This window comes from Varanus komodoensis, unplaced genomic scaffold (assembly GCF_004798865.1).
Source record: "Varanus komodoensis strain SLA01 unplaced genomic scaffold, ASM479886v1 scaffold59_1, whole genome shotgun sequence".
Classification (NCBI taxonomy): domain Eukaryota; kingdom Metazoa; phylum Chordata; class Lepidosauria; order Squamata; family Varanidae; genus Varanus; species Varanus komodoensis.
In genome coordinates this window covers 251,829-273,952 of record NW_025336221.1, presented here as the reverse complement: position 1 = coordinate 273,952, position 22,124 = coordinate 251,829, and the positions used below count along the sequence as shown (strand labels likewise).

The window sequence follows — 22,124 nt, the reverse complement described above, 5'->3', positions numbered from 1 at the left end:
GGGGGGCCCACCTGGACGATGGATGCATGGTGGGGGGGGGGGGCTAGAGCAGCTTGCTTGCCACAGACATCAGGCATCCCCCTAAGTGTCTCTGCTGCCATGACTGCGGTACCATCACGCTGCTGCAGTGCCACATCACCTCTCAGCTCGTGTGCAGGGCCTGCACCGGCATCGCCGGAGGATTACTGTGGCCACTTTGCCCAGGCCTCTCGAACTGCAGCCAGGCTGGGACTCCCAGAAACGGAATCTATCTATCTATCTATCTATCTATCTATCTATCTATCTATCTATCTGTCACATTTGTATGCTACCCTGTAGCTGAAGGCTCTCTGGGCCACTCACAGTGCAATATAAATATATATAAAATACAGAGAAAAATAAATTACAATAGCAAACAAGCCATGAAACATAGCAAAATTAAAATACAATACAAATACGGAAGCTGCCACTTATTGTGGGGCATGGCAAGACTGAGCCATCATTAACCCTTTCCTGCTCCGTCCTTATTCCAGAAACACACCAGCGCCCAAATGAGTAAAGGTACCGGAATAAACGAGCAGCCCTGCCGACTAAAATTGCCCTCATTCATTGCTCATGGGGTAATCCATCTAAAAGCTCCCCCTAGGTCCCATGGGAATTATGCCCAGTTAGCAGCACAATCCGCAGCAACTCGTGCTGGGCAGACAAAGGCCTGGATCTCAGAGGCATCTGTCGGTCCACACTTTGGCAGCTTTTACAGCCTTCCATTTTGCTATTTACAGTTAGACAGGGCCTTGCAGGCCACCCAGCTCACCCAGTCACTTGGCAGTGGGGCTAGAAGATGGAAAGGCTCCTGGATTTTGAGGATTTGAAGCCCTGATTCTGTCCCCTTGTTGGTCCACTGGAACCCTTTTCATCTGCCCTGCCCAACTCTTGTTTCTTTGTAAGAGAAGCCGAACTGGGGCTTTCCACAGTAGCTGAGGGGTGTGCACGCACACACATGCATGTGTGTGTGAAAGATTCCTTGCTGCATTGCCACTTTCAAGACTGTAACTGTATTTGCTATATGGGATGCTCCACAGGGACCATAGGATTGCCCTCTAAGTGTTCATAGGATTGCAGCCTTAAAGTCATATAATACAGGTAGAAAAATAGCGAAGTTTGTATCCATATAATGTAAAAAATGTCCTCACAGAGGCTCCGTCACTGGAGCACCACTGATGTCACAGGCACTATCTAATTAAGAGTGCAAGAGCCTTGTTGAGTTATATTCCACACAGGCCACACTACTGGACACATGAAATGGGAACAGAATTGTTCTTGTATCAAAACTGCTGATTCTTGAATGATGGGAAAATGTGATATTCCTACAACAGAAATACTTAATTCATGTGAATGTTTATTGAACTTCCTACCATTCCTGGGTAGCAGTGCACAATTCTTGTTGAAAGACTGTCAGTTTATGTTTCCTTCATATATTTTACAGAACTGTTTTCTAAACCAAAACTGATTCTTCAGAAAAGACACTTGGATGAAAACAGCCTGTTGAAAATTCAGTGTCAAGCCGATGGGCCAGAGCAAATACATTTCTCCCTCCTACAGGACAACAAAGTGTTGGTAAATTCCAGTGTCTATAACACAACAGCCCATGTAGGAGACAGTGGAAGCTACATTTGTAAGGCCAAGGTAAAAGGGATTACCAAGAAAAGTGAACCCATCCAGGTATATGTTTATGGTAAGTTGACTGAGAGATAACATGGTCTCTTGTTTTATTTGAAAAAGTGTCGGCAAAATGTAGATTTCCCATATGTCAGATGTCACGTTGCTCATGGTTCTTGGAAGCTCTTCAGTGTGCGAAAGTACACTTGGCTAGAAGGGTTTTACAACACCAGCCGTGAGGGTGCTGGAGTGGCATGTTGCATCCTCTTGGGGACTTCCTTGGGGCTGAGTGGAATGTGTGTGCAGGAGGGGAGTGGCTGGAGGCACGTAAGTACCTAGGTGGCTGTTAAGCCACAGCAGATAAACCGGTGTGTGTCTTGTCCAGAGGGGCCCCAGTGGCTGGAGCTACATAAAAAGAAAATAATACTTGAGGAGGTGAGTCCTTGGTGCTCTCCAGAAGATGGTAGTGAGCAGGACTACACCCTGTGAATAGAAGCACAAGGGCATAACTATGACAACATAGTTTTGGGACCCCCAGGACTAGCTATTGCACCTGGCTATGGATACCTGCAGGGATACTTGCGGGACTACTGGTGGCGCAGTGGTTTAAACCATTGTGTTGCTGGGCTGGTAGATTGAAAGGTCGCCGGTTCAAGTCTGCACAACGGGGTGAGTGCCCGTTGCTCCGTTCCAGCTCCTGCCAACCTTGCAGTTTGAAAGCATGCAAATGCAAGTAGATGAAAAGGTACCACTTTGGTGGGAAGGTAACAGCGTTCTGTGCACCTCGGTGTTTAGTCATGCCGGCCACATGACCACGGAGACTGTCTGCGGACAAACACTGGCTCCCTCGGCTAGGAAACGGAGATGAGCACCACCCCCTAGAGTCAGGCATGACTGGACTTCACATCAAGGGGAAACCTTTACCTTTACCTTTTATGGATACCTATGTACAAAAGCCTGACCAGGGCAACTCCTGCTAATTGTTGAATGTGGTGTGTGTGTCAAGGATTTGAGGGCACATTCATACTGTCTGCAGTCCATTTCCACGTGGGGACAACCCACCCCCATGTGCAGAACTGGGGGAGGTTAAATGCAGTGACATATGCTGGCCTGGGGCTTGCAGCAGCTGATGCCGTGCTGTGCGCACACACAGGGCCGCTGGCTGGGGAGGAGTGTGGGAGCAAGGCTCTTTTATGCCGGCCTCCTTCTGCAGGCACCATTGCATCTGCCACAGAGGATGCCGCGCTCTCTGAGTTGCATTATTTGGACAGCTAGTCATGCACCAATCTTGTGTTTCATTTCAGCTCCTGTCTCTCGGCCAGTCCTTTCCCGACCAGTCCCCCAGGTAATAGTGCTGGGGAAGTATTTCCAGTTAAAGTGCCGTTCTGACAGAGGGACTCTGCCTATTACGTATATTCTCTACAGAGGAAACGTACCAGTTGGCAACCAAACTGTGACAGAAAAAAACATATCAGCGTTGTTTCAGGTCAAAGCCACTAGTATGGAGGATCCAGGAGAATACAGATGCTCTGCTCAAAATGGCCATTCCATTATGCAAAAAAGCATTGGGCACAACATCACAGTGATAGGTAAGGTTTTGGTGTGTTGCACATTTAGGCAGGGGATGGGATTTGAAAATTTTAAAAGCATCCAACCTTGTCATGTAACAAGATGAGAGGGCCAAATTTGGTCCACAAAGTTTTCCATTGGATCCTTCAGTGAGCCCCTAATCCAATCAGCACTCTCTTACACACTTTGGGTATTTTCTGCCAAGCATTTTGCAAAAGAGGCTGTGATAGGACCACCCGTCCTTACCTGCCCCTCAGCTGAGTCAGTCATGTTTATAACCCTAAACAGAGGACATCCTATTTCCTTACCTATCCTATTTCTACTTTGCCCTCACTGTAAGGAGCTCAGAACAGCACACGCAATGGTTTCCTCATTCTTAGGTCCACATAAGAACCTTTGGGGTAGGTTAGGCTGCCTGGGTGTGCCTGGCCAAATGATGGCCAGTGAATTTTGACAGCTTCGTGGGCAAATGAGGTGGTTCATGAATGGATCTGTTACGAGTCTACTGTTGTCCACAGCAGGAGGAAAATAGTTAAAGAGCTCTTGGCCTGACAGTCATGAGCAAAACCAGAGTTACTAGCACTTTAGCCTTGCTTGTTTGGAGAAACAAATGCCTCCTTGCTAGAAATGAACAGCTGCCCTGGGTTTTATGTAATGAGTTAGAGCAAATAATGACATGTAATTCCTTTTCTCAGTCAGTTGGCTTTTATACTGAGCGCGGCATCCCTGCAAACCATCAAGCGCAGCGTGGGGATTTCAGTGGTGCTTTTCAGCCTTTTGGAATTAATTTTTCATAGGTGGACTTCCTGCAGTATTAAAAGTTTATGTTTTGTGTTCTGTTTTTCACTCCATCATGAATATGTTTGGTCTGGGGGTCCCTTAAAAATAAAATATGTTAAAATAAAAGGCCAGACTATTAAATCCAAATATTAATTGTAATGTTTAACTGTCCAAAGGTCTGTAAAAAACTGAGCTATCCTCTGGCCCAATTTTCTTTCCTCCCCCCCCCCCCCCGCTGCCGCCGCACCAAACTCACCTGAAAGTTAATTTCTTTTCTTAGATTGTTGTAAACCCCCCACAGAGCTTCAGCTATTGGGCGGTATAGAGCGTAAATAAATGAATAGTTTCTTTCCCCTTTAATCCACAAATTCCAACTGTTACATCAAACAAACAAGCTTCAGGTCCCTCCTGGTCAGTATGCAGCAAGACTCAAAATAAGCCTATTTTTATAGTAATGACTGCATTTCTCTACAAAATTAGTGAGAATTCTGCCCCTCCCTGTAAGAGTCTCTAATGCTGACCACTGATCCCATTAATCAATTAATACACACCTGCTGTGTGTCATTGTCCCCCCACCCATTTCCATACAATGGAATCCAAGGAAATAAAGGTGGGTCATGTCTACACTACAGATCAATGCAGTCAGGTTCCAACACAGAAAAAGAGCATGTTGAGGGCAATGTACCTACTTATGCATTGCCTGGAATGAGGAAATGCATCACCAAAAAACAGGACAAAAAAAGGACATCAATTGGCGTGTTTGGAAATAAATGCTACAGTTTCAATAGCAATAAATTCCTTCCCACCACAGTAGGGAAGACTGTAACAAGGTGACTTCTGGGACTGCTCAGTCTGGTCTGCTTGTTTGTTTAGTCGCAAAGTTGCACCCGACCCATCGTGAGCCCATGGACAACATTCCTCCAGGCTCTCCTGTCCTCCACTGTACCCTGGAGTCCACCCAAGCTCACACCCACTGCCCCAGTGACTCCATCTAGTCATCTGTTGGACACTTTCCAACCTGAGGGGCTCATCTTCCGGCATCATATCTTTTTGCCTTTTGGTACTGTCCATGGGGTTTTCATGGCGAGGATACTGGAGTGGGTTGCCATTTCCTCCTCCAGTGGATCACCTTTTGTCAGAGCTCTCTGCTACGACCAGTCCATCTTGGGTGCCCCTGCATGGCATAGCTCATAGCTTCATTGCACTACACAAGTCCCTTCGCCATGGCAAGACAATGATCCATGAAGGGGAGTCTGGTCTGCAGAATGTGCTAAATGTGGACAGGCGGCTTTAAGGCCCCTCCTACTCTACCTTCTGATGGATATTTATCTTTAAACCAGACTTGAACTGGGTAGTCCTTCAAAGAAAGAATGTCCACAAACAGAAGAGGGATAGCTCCTCAAATAAAACACTGTCCTCAGTGAAACAGGACATGTGGCTGCCCTAAGCACATCGACATTATCATTGGCTTGAGATCATTTGGAATCATAACCATAAACTGTAAGTTTTTCAACGGTTGTGCTGATTTCATAAAGTTCCTTAAAGGTACAATCCTGAGCCAGCTCTGCTGGCTGGGGCATGCTGGGCATGATAGCCTGTTTTTCTGTCTAAGCTTACACCAGATTGCATCCCAAAACAAATAAAGCAAATGAGCACACCATCATAGAATGCACTCCCCATAGTCATTCCATGACTATGGAATGCGCTCCCCAGAGAAGGCCGCCTGGCACTGTCATTATATATTTTTCGGCGCCAGGTTAAGATCTTTTTATTTAATCAATATTTTAATATGTTTTAATATTGAATTTTATTATTGTATTTTATTAACTTGCAGCCAGAGTGGGTCATCAATTTATTTATGCTGTAAGCCATCCAGAGACATAAGTAATTGGATGGCATACAAATTTTATAAATAAATAAATAAATAAATAAATAAATAAATAAATAATTATATGGGGGGAGGGGAGTAAATAAATTACAAGAAACTTGGTTCATTCATGTTGGCTAGAAAGGCATTCTGTCATGGATCACGGGCATTCACTTTACCTGCTCTGCTTCCTTCCCTTCAACACTTACATAATTTGCCATATAGCAAGCATATCTATTATAGTGGTTTAAAGTTGGCTACTGAGCCATTCCTGTTTTTTTTCTTTTCTTTTTAAATCCATAGCTCCAGTTGCTGATATAAACCTGGGAGGAATTCAAGAAGGGGATGTGGAAGATGGCCAAGAACTCACACTCTTATGCACTGTTGGTTCAGGGTCTTTTCCAATTAACTTCAGCTTCTTTAAAGAAAATAGTGCAAAATCATTGTATCAGATCACACAGTCTGAAAAACGTGGAGCAATTTGGTACAGAGAAGGCATCACAAAGCAAGATGGAGGGAAATACTATTGCAGAGCTGACAACCAAGCAAAATCACCTCTATTGAGCAAGATAGTGACTGTAAATGGTAAGTTCTGCTCATGGATCTACTCGGTCAAAAGTGTCTATCAGGATACTACTGTAAGACCCTGTAAAGTAATTATTTATTACAATTACATCCCACCTATTTTCCTTCCAAGGAATTCAGGCAGCTTACACAGAATCATAGAATAGAAGAGTTGGAAGGGGCCATAAAGGCAATCAGGTCCAACCCCCTGCCCCCCCCCCCCCCCAATCTTATCCTTGCAACTACAAGAACTCTGTGAGGGAAGCCCAGGCTTCCTCACAGGGTTGTGAGATAAAGTGGAGCTCTGTCAGCCACCTTGAGTTCCTCACAAGAAGAAAGAAGACAGGATACAAATGCAAAGTAAAACTAGTTATAATATTTTGGGGATGCCAGGATACATGTTTCTACATGTAGTCCCACCTGAAGAACTGTGTAATGTGGAAGGTGCACTCTGCCATGCAGGGAAGGGAAAAACTAGACCTACCTAAATTACTTCTTCCCTACAATAGTTTCCCTTGGGTTCAGTTAGTGCTTGTGGCTAAAATATTGAGGTGCTCAGGCTTTATGGAAGGAAGCAGAACTCAGGCTGAGCACCTCAGGGAAATGCCAGGGCCCTTGCACCTCAGCAGGGCCCACCGCTGACACCTGCTCTGTGCCCCCCTTTTTTGAAAAAGCACCAGAAGCCCATCAGTTCAGGGGGCAGCTGATGCTTCTGTGAGAGATAAACATTGTGGAAGTTTCTGTGATGAGATCCACCTCAACCTAGCACGACTGGAGAAGCATGGAATCCAGTGGAGTTACTACAAAGGAGCAACAATATTTTCTGTCTTATAGAAAGAGAGTGATGGTTTCCAGAGTTCATATCTTTTTATGCTTATACTTCTAAGCATCTCTAGAGATGTCTATATTTTACTGGGACAGATGGTTGTTTGTCAAACCTGAACCATGACCTGCCTTTCTCCCAAATTTTAGTTGTTCTGGCTTCGTGGAAGAAATGGCTCATTTCAACCATTGTCCTGCTGCTGCTTCTTGCTCTTGGAATTGCAGTTCTGGTTAGGTACTGTTTTAAGAAGAAAAAAGGTAAAATGTTTTCTTTTAGCTTATTTCGTGCATGAATATAAAACCTTGCTCTGAACCTTCTAGTTCCTTGAATTGACTTGAAACTTCGCATGTGAACCCATGACACAGGAGCACCTCCCCTCTTTCTCTTCACTCTGCTCCCTAAAATTTATTGCCTTTTATTTTCTCAGTTACCCATGCTGCCTATCTGCATTGGTGCTTTTTCTAGCCACGCTTACCTCAAAACCAAAGTGCTCAAATCCACATCTAACCATGGCTGCAAGCTGTGATTTTGAACTAAATATTCTTTTTTAAAATTGTAGTGTATACATAGTGCTGCAATGTGTGTAACTCCAAAACTTTAAGATAATTCATTTGCAAGAAGAAAGAGAAAAGAGTACACGAGTGTGTTGAGTATGGTTAATTTTCTAGCTATGGTTAGGACATCAGAGAGGGTTACGTCTGCACTATATTCCTGGTGTAATTTCGTGAAAGCTGCGCGTCCATTTATGCAAATTTCTGATGATTCAGATCCTTCAGATGGTGTCTCCTAGTTATGGCCTGCACTGCTAACCGGGATTGTATATCTCAAAATAATATAGATAATACGCAGAAGGAATGCATCTGATTCCTTCAAATATTCTAATTGGATGCAATGTTACAAACCTTGAAAAAGTAATGCTTTGAGATGGAACATAAAACCTTGCATAGAGCTGCTTGTTCCGATGGCTATGAGTTATTTCCAGTATTGGGGGCAGAGTGTCTGTGCACGGCAGCCGCTGTGGAACGGGGGAAGGAGGTTCTGTTGCACCCACCTCTTGCTTGTGGGATCCTGTGGGCAGCTGGTTGGCTGCTGTGTGAACAGGACAGTAGACCAGCCTAGACTTGCTCCAATCTGGCATGGCTCTTCTTATGAATGGAAAAAAGTAATGAATGTCTACTTAAAATAATGCGATTCCACAGTTTTTTTGCTCGAGGAGTGACTTTCTTTCTCAGCACATGTAGCATCGCACCATAAGGGATTCTTGTGCTTGTCTGATCTATAACTTTGTTATAGTTCCCAACTAAACATTCCCAAGATGTTTCAGAACTATCCCTGTTTTCATAATGTGCAAAAACTGTGGGTTGGTTACTAGTTATTAATGATGCTGAACTGTGGGTTGGTTACTAGTTATTAACGATGCAAACTTATTCCAAACTATTTGGAATAAGCAGGTTTAAGCTAAGAACCATCTGGTTCGGAGGACCTCATACAGTGCTGGGGAGCATTGTAATGATGAATGTTGCATCCTTGTTTGCTTATTTGCACAGTTATGTCTTTGTATGCAGCAAAGTATAGTAACGTATTGTTGTGCTTCCCCTCATCAAGCTAAAGGGAGTTCTATGGAGTTGGCAAGGTAGGTTGGTTTCCTACTGATAATGGGGAAGTTTTTCTAACAAGTATGGTGGTGATGTATCCATAACACTGGTTTGTGTACATGTGTCCATTACCTGTGCCAATGGACATATTGGCTAATTGAAGCAGACATCCTGCTAAGGGAATTAGAAATCTTCCTGATTTGAAAATAGCCTAATAACATAGGCAGTTAAATTTAAAATGTTAGATGGGTCAAGAAAAAAAAAAACATTTTGACACTGGGATGTGAACCTCACCCTACAAATGTAATGGTAAAAATCCAAAGATGCATTCACACGCATGCAAAAATAGCTTATTGTCTTCTTGGGACCCCCCGGCTTTGGCTGTGACTTGTCACCTGAGTCTGCTGGGGCATTTTAAAGTGGCAGGAGAGAGCTGGCAGAGCCCGGGAAGAAGGGCCTTAGTTTGCTTCTGCCATTTTACTTTGAATCATTACTGTTTTTATTGTATTTTGTGAGTCACATTGGAGGCTCCACTGTGCCCCCAAGGCCGCATATGAAGATGTATATAAACATGTTTTTAAAACAACAACTTGGTTTTTAAGTGTCTGAAAATCTGGGACGTTTGTGTGTTTTATGTCAGTCTACACTTCCAAAGAAAAGCAGGCTGGTTGCATAAATCCAGGCAGCCTAGATTATAATTGATGGGGATGCCGTGGCAGTGGGTGGTAAGTGGGTTTGCTATTGAAGAGTACATAGCTTTATAAGTAACCTTGAATGCTAAGTGATTCTTTAGACAACACTTCCTTTGTGTCACACCAGAACTTCTATTGCCAAAGCATCAATGTTCCCTTTCCCATATTCTGTTCTTTGATCTGTTTTCTTTATAGGTCCAAGCCTGAGAAGCTGACATCAGTACAGAACAATGAAGGGGAATTCTATTATGGTAGCTTATATTTGATTACTTTCTTTCTTTTTCTATGTCTATTTCAGTGTTGTTGTTTTGAAAAAAAGGTCTTGGTATTATTATTATTATTATTGACTTCATTTCTATACCTTGCTGCGGCCGAAGCAATCTGGAACCACCGCCTTTTAAACTAGGGCATTATTCAGACCATGGCCCAAGTGAAGGACTTTTATTAAAATATCCAAAAAGAGGCCATCTTCTACTTTTCAAACAAAATGGGCAGTGACCAACATGTTACAGTACCGCATAGGAACATGGACAGTACTGCAAAGAGTAGGTAATCACAGGTGTAACAGGAGGTTTGGTGAACTTTTAAAGCTGCATTCTTGAACCACTGAGGTTTTGCAAATTGTAAGGGGTTTTACACCCTTTTTGTTCATTTCAAACTCCTGTGTACATTTGCAGAAGTGCCTAGGATCATGGGAATTGAACCACAACTCTCATCATCCCAGGCAGGAAAGGCCACTGGCTGACAGTCAGGGGAGTTCATGCAATCCCGGTTTTCCTAAGTGTATGAAGGTGTTGCAGCATCTGCAGGTGTCTTCAGCATCTTTCAAAGAAGTGCAGGAGGCAGGCCCAGGTGGGTCCTTTGGGGGCCTTTTACGACTCCCATCCCCAGTTAGAGTTGGACATCTCCTGGGTGACATCATGTAGCTGAGCTAAGACAGATAATCTCCACCTGGTAACAATATTACTTAAATTTAAATAAAAATCCCAGGCGAGATCTAACCAATGTACTTGCTTCCTGTTTCACCTCAGACTACACTGTGATGATTAGAAGCATCTCTGTGGGCTTAAAAAGCATCCCTCCCCTCTGTCTGTTCCTTACCTGCTTGAATCCTTCCCCCACCCTTTAAATGCTTTAGATATGATTTACCATGATCATTTGAACCCAACATAATCACTAACCACTACCCATAATTTTCTGAACCCAGAGATTGACTTCAGAGGAAAATCATTAGCAGGAACCATCTGATTATGGTGGTTCAGCTGACACAATAAATTACTGTATCATCCGAAAAGTAGGGATAAATAGTGCATGAGACCAAGGAGGGCTGGGAACCTCTCAGTTGCATAGTATGATGCAATAATTGGGCATGACTGTATGGCATTCTTGTCTTGGGTTGAATGTACCAATCATGTACAGTTAGACTTGGCTTTGCATGCTGCTAAAATGAAATCTAAAATGGAAAACCAATACAATTCAGCTCACAAACGCCTCAGTTCACCACCAAATCGGGTCGCAAACAAAAACTTCATTAACATTTTTACTCGGGTCATGAACTCCGCATTGGATGGCGTCCCAGATCGCGGCCATCTCCCCCGTCTTTCCTGCAGGAACGCACCCGTGATTGCGCCCATCTTTCCCGCAGGAGTGCAACCGCGATCTCGGCATCTCCCCCCCTCAGCACGATCATGCCCGCCTCCCCCCCCCCCCGCAAGTGCGCTCGCGTTCACGCCCGTCTCTCCCCCCGACCCCAGCACGTCAGGATGACGGGCGCGCGCAGGGATGATGGGCTCGATCACGGTCGTGCTGGGGTGGGCAGGGACATGGCCACAACCTTTGTTGTTCTTTGTCACTTGGCGTCACATTTTTCTGATTAAAAAAAATAGTTGCAGAACGGATTAACCTTATTTACATTGACCCTTATGGGGAAATTTAACTTGGCTCACGACCAATTTGGGTCACGATCAGAGTCTTGGAACGGATTACGTTCGTGAGCCAAGGTACCATTGTAATGTCAAGCTGGCCAAACCTCAGCAGCCTTGACCAGAGTTAAGTTCATTACTCAATTGTAATGTCAAAAGCATAAAGAATTGTGCTGGTCTACAGGAGCCAAAGGAAAGCAGAAAAGGGCTGAGCAAAAAGAATAAGGGAATCAGCCTATGCACAAAAACAGGAAACACACAGGAGGCAAGGCTTGCCAGCCTGTCTCTGGAGGGATTTGCAGTGGGGCAGGACAGGGCAAGGCAAGCAGGGAAAAGAACGGCAGGTTCACCTTGTGCCTCAGGAGCTGTGAGGTCAGATCGGCACATTTTAGACCAAATATTACACTTAAAGGGGAGAAGTACCTTTAAAAAAAAAATCTACGAATTAATTTTATGCTTCACCTCTTTTCATTTTCACTTTTTAGGATCTGGTTATAATGAAGATGGTGAAACAAATCACATAAAATCAAAAGAGGATAATAAAGGTAATTTCTTGCTTTTTCATTTCCAAGCATGTTTCTAACTTTTCAGAAGGTTAACTTTTTGGAAGACTAGAACAGAGATGCTATTTTGTTCAGCTTGAAGTGGCTTCATTCTACTTGTATCTATCCCAAGGATAAATTTCAACATGCCATTAATTGCCTACTATTGTGTGAATTTTGAAAAAGCAGACTTTAGTCTATCACAGGGGAAGCAGCATAATGCCCTTGGGCACCAGCGTGCCCCCAAATACTTGGCATCCACCACCCCTCCCATTTTTATGTTAATGATCAGCAGCTGGGTTTCTGTTGTTGCTGAAACTTGATCAAACAAGTTGTTCAGTGTACTGAGACTCAAGCCCCACCTTTGCTTTATGCTCAGTTTTTGGGGCAAGTTACTTGTCCTTTGCCACATATTTCATGGCAACCATTTTGTGGTAGTGCCCAGGAGAGTTGTGGAATTCCTGACAAGGGGGCTAAAGACTGTATTGGAATGGACGAGGACAAACAAGCTGAAGCTTATTCTGGATAAGATGGAAATGCTGTGGAAAGCCAGCAGGTCAGGACAGAGATATTTGGTCAGCTTGGAATTACTCTCCCCTTGAAACACCAGGTGCACAGCTTGAGGGTCCTCCTGGACTGTGGCTATCTGGGAGCCCAGGTGGCTATAATAGGCAGGACTGCCTTGTACCTGCTCAGGCTGGTGTACCAACTCCTCCCCTATCTGGATGCAAGGGGTCCCACCTTAATTATCATGCTCTCTTCACTTCCGGACTAGACTACTGCAGTGCACTTCACATGGGGCAACCAGTGTAGATTAATTGGAAGCTCCAGCTAGTACACAAAATAGTGGCCCAGATGCTTGTTGGAGAAAGGCAGTCACTGGTTTTGTAACTAATCTTGATCAACCTCTTAGTCACAACATGCAAAGCATTCTATCATTCCAGCAAACCATGCAACTCATGGCTTTCCCTGAAATAATAATAATAATTATTATTATTATTATTAGAACATTTCTATGCCGCCCCTTGCCGAAGCCTCGGGGCGGCTTACAACACAATAAAATACAATACAAAAATAACAATATAAAATTAAAATTAATAATATAAAATAAATAAAAAATATAAAAGATATAAAAGAAGTTATAAAAGAAATGTTATAAAAGAAAAGAAGTAAAGAAAAGAAGTTGCCCTGGCCAGATAAATAAGTAAATATTGTTAACAATTACAATGACGTTTAAATAAAAAGGTCTTCACCTGGCACCGAAAAACAAATAACGACAGCACCAGGCGGACCTCTCTGGGGAGCACATTCCATAGATTGGGCGCCACCGCAGAGAAAGTCCTCCTCCGAGTACCTACCCTCCTAATTTCTTTCACGGAGGGTTCCCGGAGAAGGGCCTCTCCCACTGATCTCAAGGCGTGGTCGGGCATATACGGATGTAAGCGCTCCTTCAGGTAATTCTGGAGAGGAGGAAGAGAGGAGCCTTGGTAAACTTACTACCCTTGCTGTCAGAAGCAGAATGGGGGGCATTGCTTGGGTGAAGTACTGTTGCTTGAAAGGAGTGTTGTAGTGCCATTCCGGTCCTGATGAAAGTCCATGTACCATGGCTTGCCTTCCTCCTCTCCTCATGCATGGAGAAAGCCAGTCCTTACCCGTTTCTCCAACTTTCTTGGTCTCTTTTGGGCATTGATGGAGGAGTTTGTTGAACTCATTCCAAAACAGATGGGAGGAAAGCTCCAGTCTGTGAATCAGCACTCAAATGTGATAAACACATGCCTTGTTTTTGTACTCATTAAAGCCGCTGGGAGTGTGACTGGTTTGCTCCAGGGACAGCAAATGCAGTTCCTTAGCAGGTTGAAAGTTCTATTCAAAGGAACCTGTTTTTGCTATTTTGGGGCAGGTCCTGACTCTGAGAATTCCGAGGTGGGATATACTGAAGTGGAAGTGTCGGTTGGCAACCCTTATAGAGGTAATGACTGTGCTGGCTTATGCACTTTTGCAACAGGTATAGCGGGAGCCTCCCTGTTGAGTGATGGCTGCGTAATTCTGCAGATCACTTCAGAAAGGGCAGGAATAGGCCTTCAACTGTCAAATCACACCAGTAAACAGGAAGAAACAAAGCCTCTGCTTCAAGGGCTTGCAGGTGTTCCTTCTAGATTGTTTATTCATTCGTATACCCTTTTTGTTCCGCTCATCAGACAGAAGGGCCACCTGCACACAGCCGTGTCTGGAAAGGAGATGAGGCAATGCCATAGGGCTTCCAGTGCTCAAAATGTCCACTGCCCTCCCCACAGAGTAGTTCACATTGTGTTGATTGCAAAGAACGCATAAGCAGCTGTGGGGATCTGCAGTGACACCATGAAACGCTCTCTTCCCTGACCCCTTTAAAAATAGTTTTAAGAAAAACCTTGGCACATCTTGAGGCAGCCTTCATTTTCTCCCTTTATAGTCTCTTGACTTGTTATTTCCTTCTTCCCCCTGAGCTTCAGCTTCACAATTGCCCCCCAGCTCTTCAGCTCTCTGTTTCTCTCCCCCACCCCAGCCTCTAGCTTTGCTCCTTCTCTCTCTTCTGACTCTTTGCCTTGCTTTCCCCCCTCCCAGCTTCTAGCCTCCTATTTCTCCCCCCACTTTAGCTCACTTTTCACTAGCCAGGCCACCACAGCGGCCATTAGATGATCGGCAATGTCCAGTGTGGAGGCCATTTTGTGGTAGTGCCCACAACAGTTCCTCAAGTTCCAGTAGGTCCAGAAAAGAAGGGGACACGTGGTGCAAAATATATTTCATTGGTGGGTATCTGTGGGCAATTAATGTTTTTAAACAATGAGTAGATTAGGCAAGTAAGTCAACCTACAGGCTACAGGAAAGCCCCACTTTTAAATGCCACCCTTAAAAAGGACAGGGGGAAACACTGACGGCACTTTACCATGCATGCCCAGACAGTGTCAGCGCATATCCTCAGGCAGCCACTTTGCACATTCCTTAGCAGTGGATTCTAGTGCAGCCGATCGTGCTCCATGGTGATGTCACAAAGGAGGAAGTAGCGTTCCCCATCCTGATTATGCCCTAGGAACTCGATCTCTGCTTTATATCCTTGTGTTGCATACCTGGCCATTAAGGAAGTGTGAAGATGGGAGGCTGTCCTAAGCTGCTCCTTGTTTCTGACAATAGTATTTGTGCCAGTGAAACAAAATGGAAACAGAATGGCATGACACAGGATTCTGAATGCTGCTGCGCAATCCTTCCTCACTCATCTAGACTGTCCCCAACATCTGAAATGTCCTTGCTGCATGGGTGACTGCTGACGCCTTGTCCTTACCTTGGAATTGTGCTCAAAGCCGGAATGCAGCCCTTCTGTTTCCGACCTGCAGTTGAGCCTCCCTTGGCTGAGATCCCATTGCAATGCAGCTACCTGAGCTGCCATGTCAGAGCAGGGAGGGGGGTCTCAGCACGGACGGTGCACTTCAGTTTCATTGCTTTTCAGCTAGGCCTGATCCTGAGTTATGTGCACCTAAACCAACTGAAATCATAGTTGGCATCCTGAGTGGTGGATAAGCTAGGCAGGATCATGCCAGGTCAGTTTCTGCAAATGCTGTGTGACTATGAAGGGACTCTACATGCACCCATGCTGTGCCTCCCGTGCTATAGAAAGCTGTGATGATCTCATAGGATATTTTAAACATAAAGCCTTACAAGGTTAAATATCCTTCAGACTACCATGCCAGCACATTTCCTTTTTCCTAGCTCAAATGTGTCACTCCCAGGCTGGATGCAAACTTCGAGTCATGTCATAGGCTGTCCACGCCATGGAACAATCTCCACCAACACCACCTAAGTGGGGATTACTAAGGAGTTGGCTCACTTATTATGGTCCTCCCCTCTCTCACACATGCAATATGAAATGATTAATGGGCAATTTAGTTGCTAAGATGAGTTTCTGTCCAGTGTCATTTCCTTTCTTCATGTGGAATTTGTGACTGGAAAGGGCAGGTACCTGAAAGATCTTTTCAGTGTTACCCACATAATATTTTGTGCAGAAGAAAGTCCTGGCAGGGGATTTACTGCCTATATAAAAATGTTCCTTGTTAGAGAAGACATCCCCAGCCATCCTTAGGAGGAAAAAGTAGGAAAGTTAGGTGTAAATAGTGTTTTTATTCTTGACAGGCACAGAGACAATGATTACTGATAAAGCCAGTCTCAAATGCTTGCAAAGAGATAAGAAATATATGAGACTATGCAGAATTGCTTAACACCAGGATGTGTTGAATAATCTCTGTGAAGCAGTGCACCAAAGGTTCAGCAGCACCGTTGTGGTAAAGTCTTGTCATGTACCTCTGTGGGCTTCCCCAGAAGTTCATCTGGGTGGATTATTTTTGGAAGGAAACATTGATCAAATTTATTAAACTAGCACATGTTTCCATTTGTCAGCTACAGAGTGCACAATGCCAGACTTGTCTTGGTGCTTTTCTCACAAGCCTTCTGCTCCCTCGTTCACGAACACTCACAGGTTTCCTCCACACACCCTTCTCATGGGCAAGAGCAACCTGTGCTCTATCAGATGTTTTGACCTACCACTCCCATCAGTTCAAGCCAGCACAGCCTGAGGTGAGGGATGATGGGAGCCGTAGGCCAAAAGGCCTTGCGGGTCCTGCACGAAGGGCTGTCTTCTATATAGCCTTAACTGGGTTAAATAGGAAATAGGGAGGAAATTAAATAGTTAAACAGGAAGGAAATTATGGCTTTATGCATCAACTTCATTTTCTTAAAGTCAGAAAACTAAATTTCAACTTAGTTATGGCAAAATGTTGTACAGTGGTACCTCAGCTCACAAACGCCTCAGTTCACAACCAAATTGGGTCGTGAACAGAAATTACTGAAAATTTTTGCCTCAGGTCGCAAACTCCGCATTGAGTGACAATCGAGATCGTGCCTGCCTCCCCCCCAGCGCACCTGCGATCGTGCCTGTCCCCCACTCCCAGCACGCCTGCTTCAAATTTTTGTGATTGAAAAAAAATAGTTACAGAATGGATTAACCTTATTTACATTGAACTTTATGGGAAAATTTGACTTGGCTCACACCCAATTTGGGTCACAACCAGAGTCCTGGAACGGATTAAGTTTGTGAGCCAAGGTACCACTGTATTTGTTCACAAGGTAGGGTCTATTCCAATGGTAAAGGCATTCTAATTCTGTGGCCATTTCTTCTGGTTCAAATAAATGCCGAAACACAGCATGCCCCTCCCCTGCCCAAAGTAATTGATCCCTTACTGATACATTTTCTAGCTCCTGTACCAAAGAAGAATGAGACTGTTTATACTGAAATCAGAAAAGTGATTAATGTTAAGTAAGCAAGTGAAAATGTCAGACATAAAGCCAGTGTCTGCCTATAATTTTTGCATGTAAATTGTGTTTTTTGAGGAAGAAGACACAAGCAATGAGTTTACATGGGGACACCTCTGTTCAGTTTTCTGCAAGTAAGCCTCACTGAATTTTGTGGGACCTGCTTTTCAGCAGACAGCCAGTGTGGTGTAGCCTGTATGAGAGAGCTGGACTGGGACTCGGGAGGTCCAGGCACTGGTTCCCACTCAGTCATGAAGCTCCAGTGGGTGATTTGCCCCAGTAACTCACTCTCAGCCTGAACTATCTCACAGGATCATAGTGCAGATAACGTGCAAAGCAGGATAAGAAACATGCACATTGGGCAACTCAGAAGAAAGGCAGGATATAAATGTAACAAATAAATAAAATATCAATGTATAGGATTGCTCTGTGAGAAACCTACATAAAGAGCAACTGCAATCCTAAACCCACTTACATGGAAGTAAGTGCCATTGGATTCAGTGGGATTTACTTCTGAGTAGACATGCATATAAGATTGCACTGTAGAGCAATTGCTAAAGAAATCTTATTACACACATCATTCTTTTCACAGTACATGTGGGTGCATTCTCAGAGCCACCCCTTCTTTTCCCCTCCTGCCCTGCAAAGACCTTAAGCTGCAAACATGGTCTCCACAGAGCAATTATCTGATCACCAGTTCTTCACTTATATGGGAAAAGTGAAAGTGATCTGCTAAACCTGTTGGAGTGGAGGTCCAAAAGTGTTCACTAAGGGATTGGGGTCTGGGGCAAGTTCTCCTCCAACGCATGCCTGATTGCACTGTGCTTACTTCAACTCATGGAACTGCCTGAGAGCTACTGAGAACTCCCCCCCCCGCCCCCCATCCAGACAATCCTGCCTCTTTGGGCACATGGCTCTGCTTTGGGTGCCATTTCTTTCTCATGCTGGATTGCATCCAATGGGCTAATTCCTCCTTCCCCAGCCTGGAGGCCTCTGGATGCATTGTACTCTGTAACCCTCATTAAGCTCAGCCAGCATGGCAGTCCTGGCTGAAGGGTACTGGGAATTGTAGTCCAGTCATCTAGAGTGCATTAGATTGGAGAAAGCTGGGCAAAACCCAGGAGCTAACTTGATATCATTCCAGGTGTACATTTTGGGCATGAGAAACCAATTAATGAACTGTGCCATCTTAAAGACTCCAAAGAACTAAACTTCCAATTTCAGGGGCCTTAGTAAGCAAGCATACTTCTCAAGATTTAGATTTTACTAAGTGGGAATGTAATCTCTGCTTGCATCCTAAAGACAACATGAATGATATTTTATCCAGAGGTGTTACATTTTCTCTGGATCTTGAAATGAATCTTTGAGACTATTTAATATGATGCTTAATTGTTAGTGTTGTGCTATTGAATATAATATTTGATTTAATACTTTTGCTTTGGTTAAAAAAATGAAAAGCATCTTAAAAGTCCAGGAAATAAACAAACAAAAGTAAATGATCCCAAGATTTAAATTCATTTAATAACTGTATCTTTCTTTTGCTTAACTGATGAATTAGGAGATGCTGTGTTTTCTGTAATACATGACTTTTCAAGAACCTTATATTATAGAAACATAAAGTAAATCTATTTTTCTATTATCTACTTTATCAGCTCAAATGAGTTTAAGAAGGGCATACAACATTTAAAATCCTTTTCAATCAATACTTTGTTGTAGGGCAGGAAGTCCAGTGAAATGAGATTCGATCAAAAGTGTGGGCTGGATTAGACTGACAATAAACACCCACCCTTTATTCTTGCATTTCACCTTCTCTTCTGCACATACCAGATTGCAGCTTTAGTTATTTTTGGAAATGTAATAACAGTGTATTGTTCTAATTGCGTTTGCTTTTCCTGATACACAGGAAAAGTGTTCCAAATAGATAAGCAGGACATCGCACTGCAATAAAGCCATTTTGGAGGCTTATTGCATGACTTACTGAGGTGAAACCATGTCGTCTTTGTTTACGGAGATGACTCCTGAGAGCATCTCTGTCGGAGCACACATCCAGACCCAGCGTGGCCACGACGCCTGCAAAGAAGGCGCATGCAACACAAGCGAGTACGGGAAAATTTCCTGTCGTGCTTTAGGGTGACTGAGAATCACAAGCCGGGGCAGCAGAGCTATGCAGGATAGGAACAGGACTGGTGCTTATGGGAACACACTTTTCCTGCTCCCTGACAGCATGCCTTGACTTGGCTGTTGCAACTAAGATTCAGTTCTGTCATCTGTAGTCGGAATCAGGATTTTGGATTTTTATCACGTTACATGAGTTAATTAGCTCACCAAGGCTAGGATGTGTATCATCATCACCATTACCTTGTGCACTGTCTGTATAGCTATTTTACCTTTTCATCACTGTCACTCTCCATTTAGTGTTGTGTTTCCCCCTGAGTTCACATCTCTCCATCACCCCAGCCACATATATGGCAGGCATATATGACATATATGCCTGACTGTTTGGGATTATGGTTGATGCATCTGATGAAGTTTATTCTCTGGTCCACAAAAGCTTATACTATGATGAATTTGTCAGTCTTTAAGGGGCCACAACGAGTCCTTTTGTTGCAACAGAGAACACGGCACCCACTAATTGTTCAAATCACACGCTAATCCGCAAGTGCTTTCACTGGAAAAATGAATCAGTTTCTGAGAGGCAGTTTCAATGTTAACACAGGAAATACCCAAAAACACATTTTTACCCACAGTATGCTGTGGAAAAGTAAACATTCTTGAGCAGAAAGAAGCAAGAGAAATCCTTTCTGTGCATCATTTTTTTTGGAATAAGTACAACAATTTAGAAATATTAGAAATGGTTCTGCATTTCAGGAATTGCTTTACCCAATTTCCTGCTGCCAGAATCCTGGTTTATAAGGGGTTTCTACATAAGGCTCTCAACATATGCTTGTCCTTCCCTACTCATGGTTTTTTTCTGCAATGAACAAGCCCTTACACCAGGGCCTGTTTTGTTGTGTGTGTGTGTTTAGGGGGCAGGAAAAAGGCAGCATTTAACTAAGAAACCAAAAGGAACTGCAATTTCCTTTTGTGCATTTATGCCATGTGACTATACCTAGTGTGACCTAAGTATAGTCCTGTACTGGGAAAGCAGGAAAGCAAATCCTGCTTTTGGTGCACTCAGACCTCAGTTCTGTTATGAAGCCAAAAGCAGGAACCGTGGATTAACATCTTATTAATCAGCTCGTGTAGAAAAGCTCTAAACCTCTCGCTACATAGAGACCACCTTCCTAACAAAGTGCCACAGTGGAGTAACTTGGCATGGATCTTAAGCAGCATTTTCCAAAAGGCAAACTGCAGTGGATACTTTGCACAGCCCTGGAATTGGGGGCAGTCCATAATAGCACGGAATTCTTTTATACAAAAGATGCCCGGTGTCAACGCCTTGTGCATATTTTGTTCCCTTCTCAGTAAAGCCATTGCTGTCAGACGCTGCAAGAAGCTCTGTGCATCTTTGGATGCCAGTCGAAATGTTATCTCACCTATAAGCGTGCTTAGATTGCAGTTGCAAAATAGTTGGTCGTTTTGCTTTTCTTTGTATTGCAACTCTAACCCTGGGGGGCACAATGGTTAAAGCACTGGACTGGGATTCAGGCAGCCACATGGCCATGGAGCTCACGGGATGATGTTGGGCCTGTCACTGCCTCTCAGGGTGGTTGTGAGGATGGAATGAAGGGGAGGGCTATGTAAAGTGCCTTGGATTTCTCGCAGGAAAAGGGGGAGATCTAGATATAATATACAAATATCACCATGCTTGTAATGATTGATTCAGGGATGCTAACAACAGGATTCCTTACTAAATTAATATTTGGAAACTTGAGGACCAATCCAGTATTTTTATTTTATTTTTTTATTTATTAAAACATTTCTATGCCGCCCCTTGCCGAAGCCTCGGGGCGGCTCACAGCACAAAATAAAATACAATAAAATACAAAATTAACAATATAAAATAAATAACAATATAAAAGAAGTCACCCTGGCCAGATAAATAAGCAAATATTGTTAACAATTAAAATGACGTTTAAATAAAAAGGTCTTTGCCTGGCGCCGAAAAACAAATAACAACAGCGCCAGGCGGACCTCTCTGGGGAGCGCATTCCATAGATTGGGCGCCACCACAGAGAAAGTCCTCCTCCGAGTACCTACCCTCCTAATTTCTTTCACGGAGGGTTCCCGGAGAAGGGCCTCTCCCGCTGATCTCAGGGGGTGGCCGGGCATATATGGATGTAAGCGCTCCTTCAGGTAACCAGGACCCAAGCCATTTAGGGCTTTATAGGTCATCACCAACACCTTGAATTGGGCCCGGACTTCAATGGGAAGCCAGTGAAGCTGACGGAGGACTGGAGTCATGTGAACATAACGCCCAGTCCCCGTCAGCAGCCTGGCAGCTCTATTTTGAACCAATTGAAGTATCCGGACCGTCTTCGAGGGTAGCCCCACATAGAGCACGTTACAGAAGTCAAGGCGGGAAGTCACCAACGCGTGTGTCACTGTCACCAGGCAGTCGTACTCCAGGTAGGGGCGCAGCTGATGGATCAGCCGAAGCTGAAAGAAAGCGCTCCTCGCCACCACTGTCACCTGAGCTTCCAGTGAAAGCTCTGGGTTGAGGAGCACTCCCAAGCTGCGGACCTTGTCCCTAAGAGGGAGTGCAACCCCATTCAGGACAAGGTTCAGTTCACCCTCTCCGAAGCCCGAGTCTTGTCTGGATTGAGCTTCAGTTTATTGGCCCTCATCCAGCCCA

At 44.1% G+C, this 22,124-nt stretch overlaps 1 protein-coding gene across 5 annotated transcripts in view; it reads left to right on the top strand.

Annotated features, from left to right (window-relative positions):
• Positions 1 to 22,124, top strand: part of PECAM1 (platelet and endothelial cell adhesion molecule 1) — a 45,787-nt gene that overhangs the window by 12,789 nt on the left and 10,874 nt on the right. Inside the window, exons 6-14 of one of the 5 annotated variants that reach the window (XM_044449463.1) lie at positions 1,466 to 1,714; positions 2,943 to 3,227; positions 6,158 to 6,439; positions 7,391 to 7,498; positions 8,847 to 8,874; positions 9,724 to 9,779; positions 11,936 to 11,995; positions 13,893 to 13,961; positions 17,273 to 17,329. In XM_044449463.1, coding sequence (XP_044305398.1) covers positions 1,466 to 1,714; positions 2,943 to 3,227; positions 6,158 to 6,439; positions 7,391 to 7,498; positions 8,847 to 8,874; positions 9,724 to 9,779; positions 11,936 to 11,995; positions 13,893 to 13,961; positions 17,273 to 17,329 — 1,194 coding nt within the window. Of the gene's footprint in view, positions 1 to 1,465; positions 1,715 to 2,942; positions 3,228 to 6,157; positions 6,440 to 7,390; positions 7,499 to 8,846; positions 8,875 to 9,723; positions 9,780 to 11,935; positions 11,996 to 13,892; positions 15,871 to 17,272; positions 17,330 to 22,124 lie in introns of those variants that run through there. The other 4 variants (XM_044449465.1, XM_044449464.1, XM_044449462.1 and 1 more) reach the window with 4 other exon arrangements.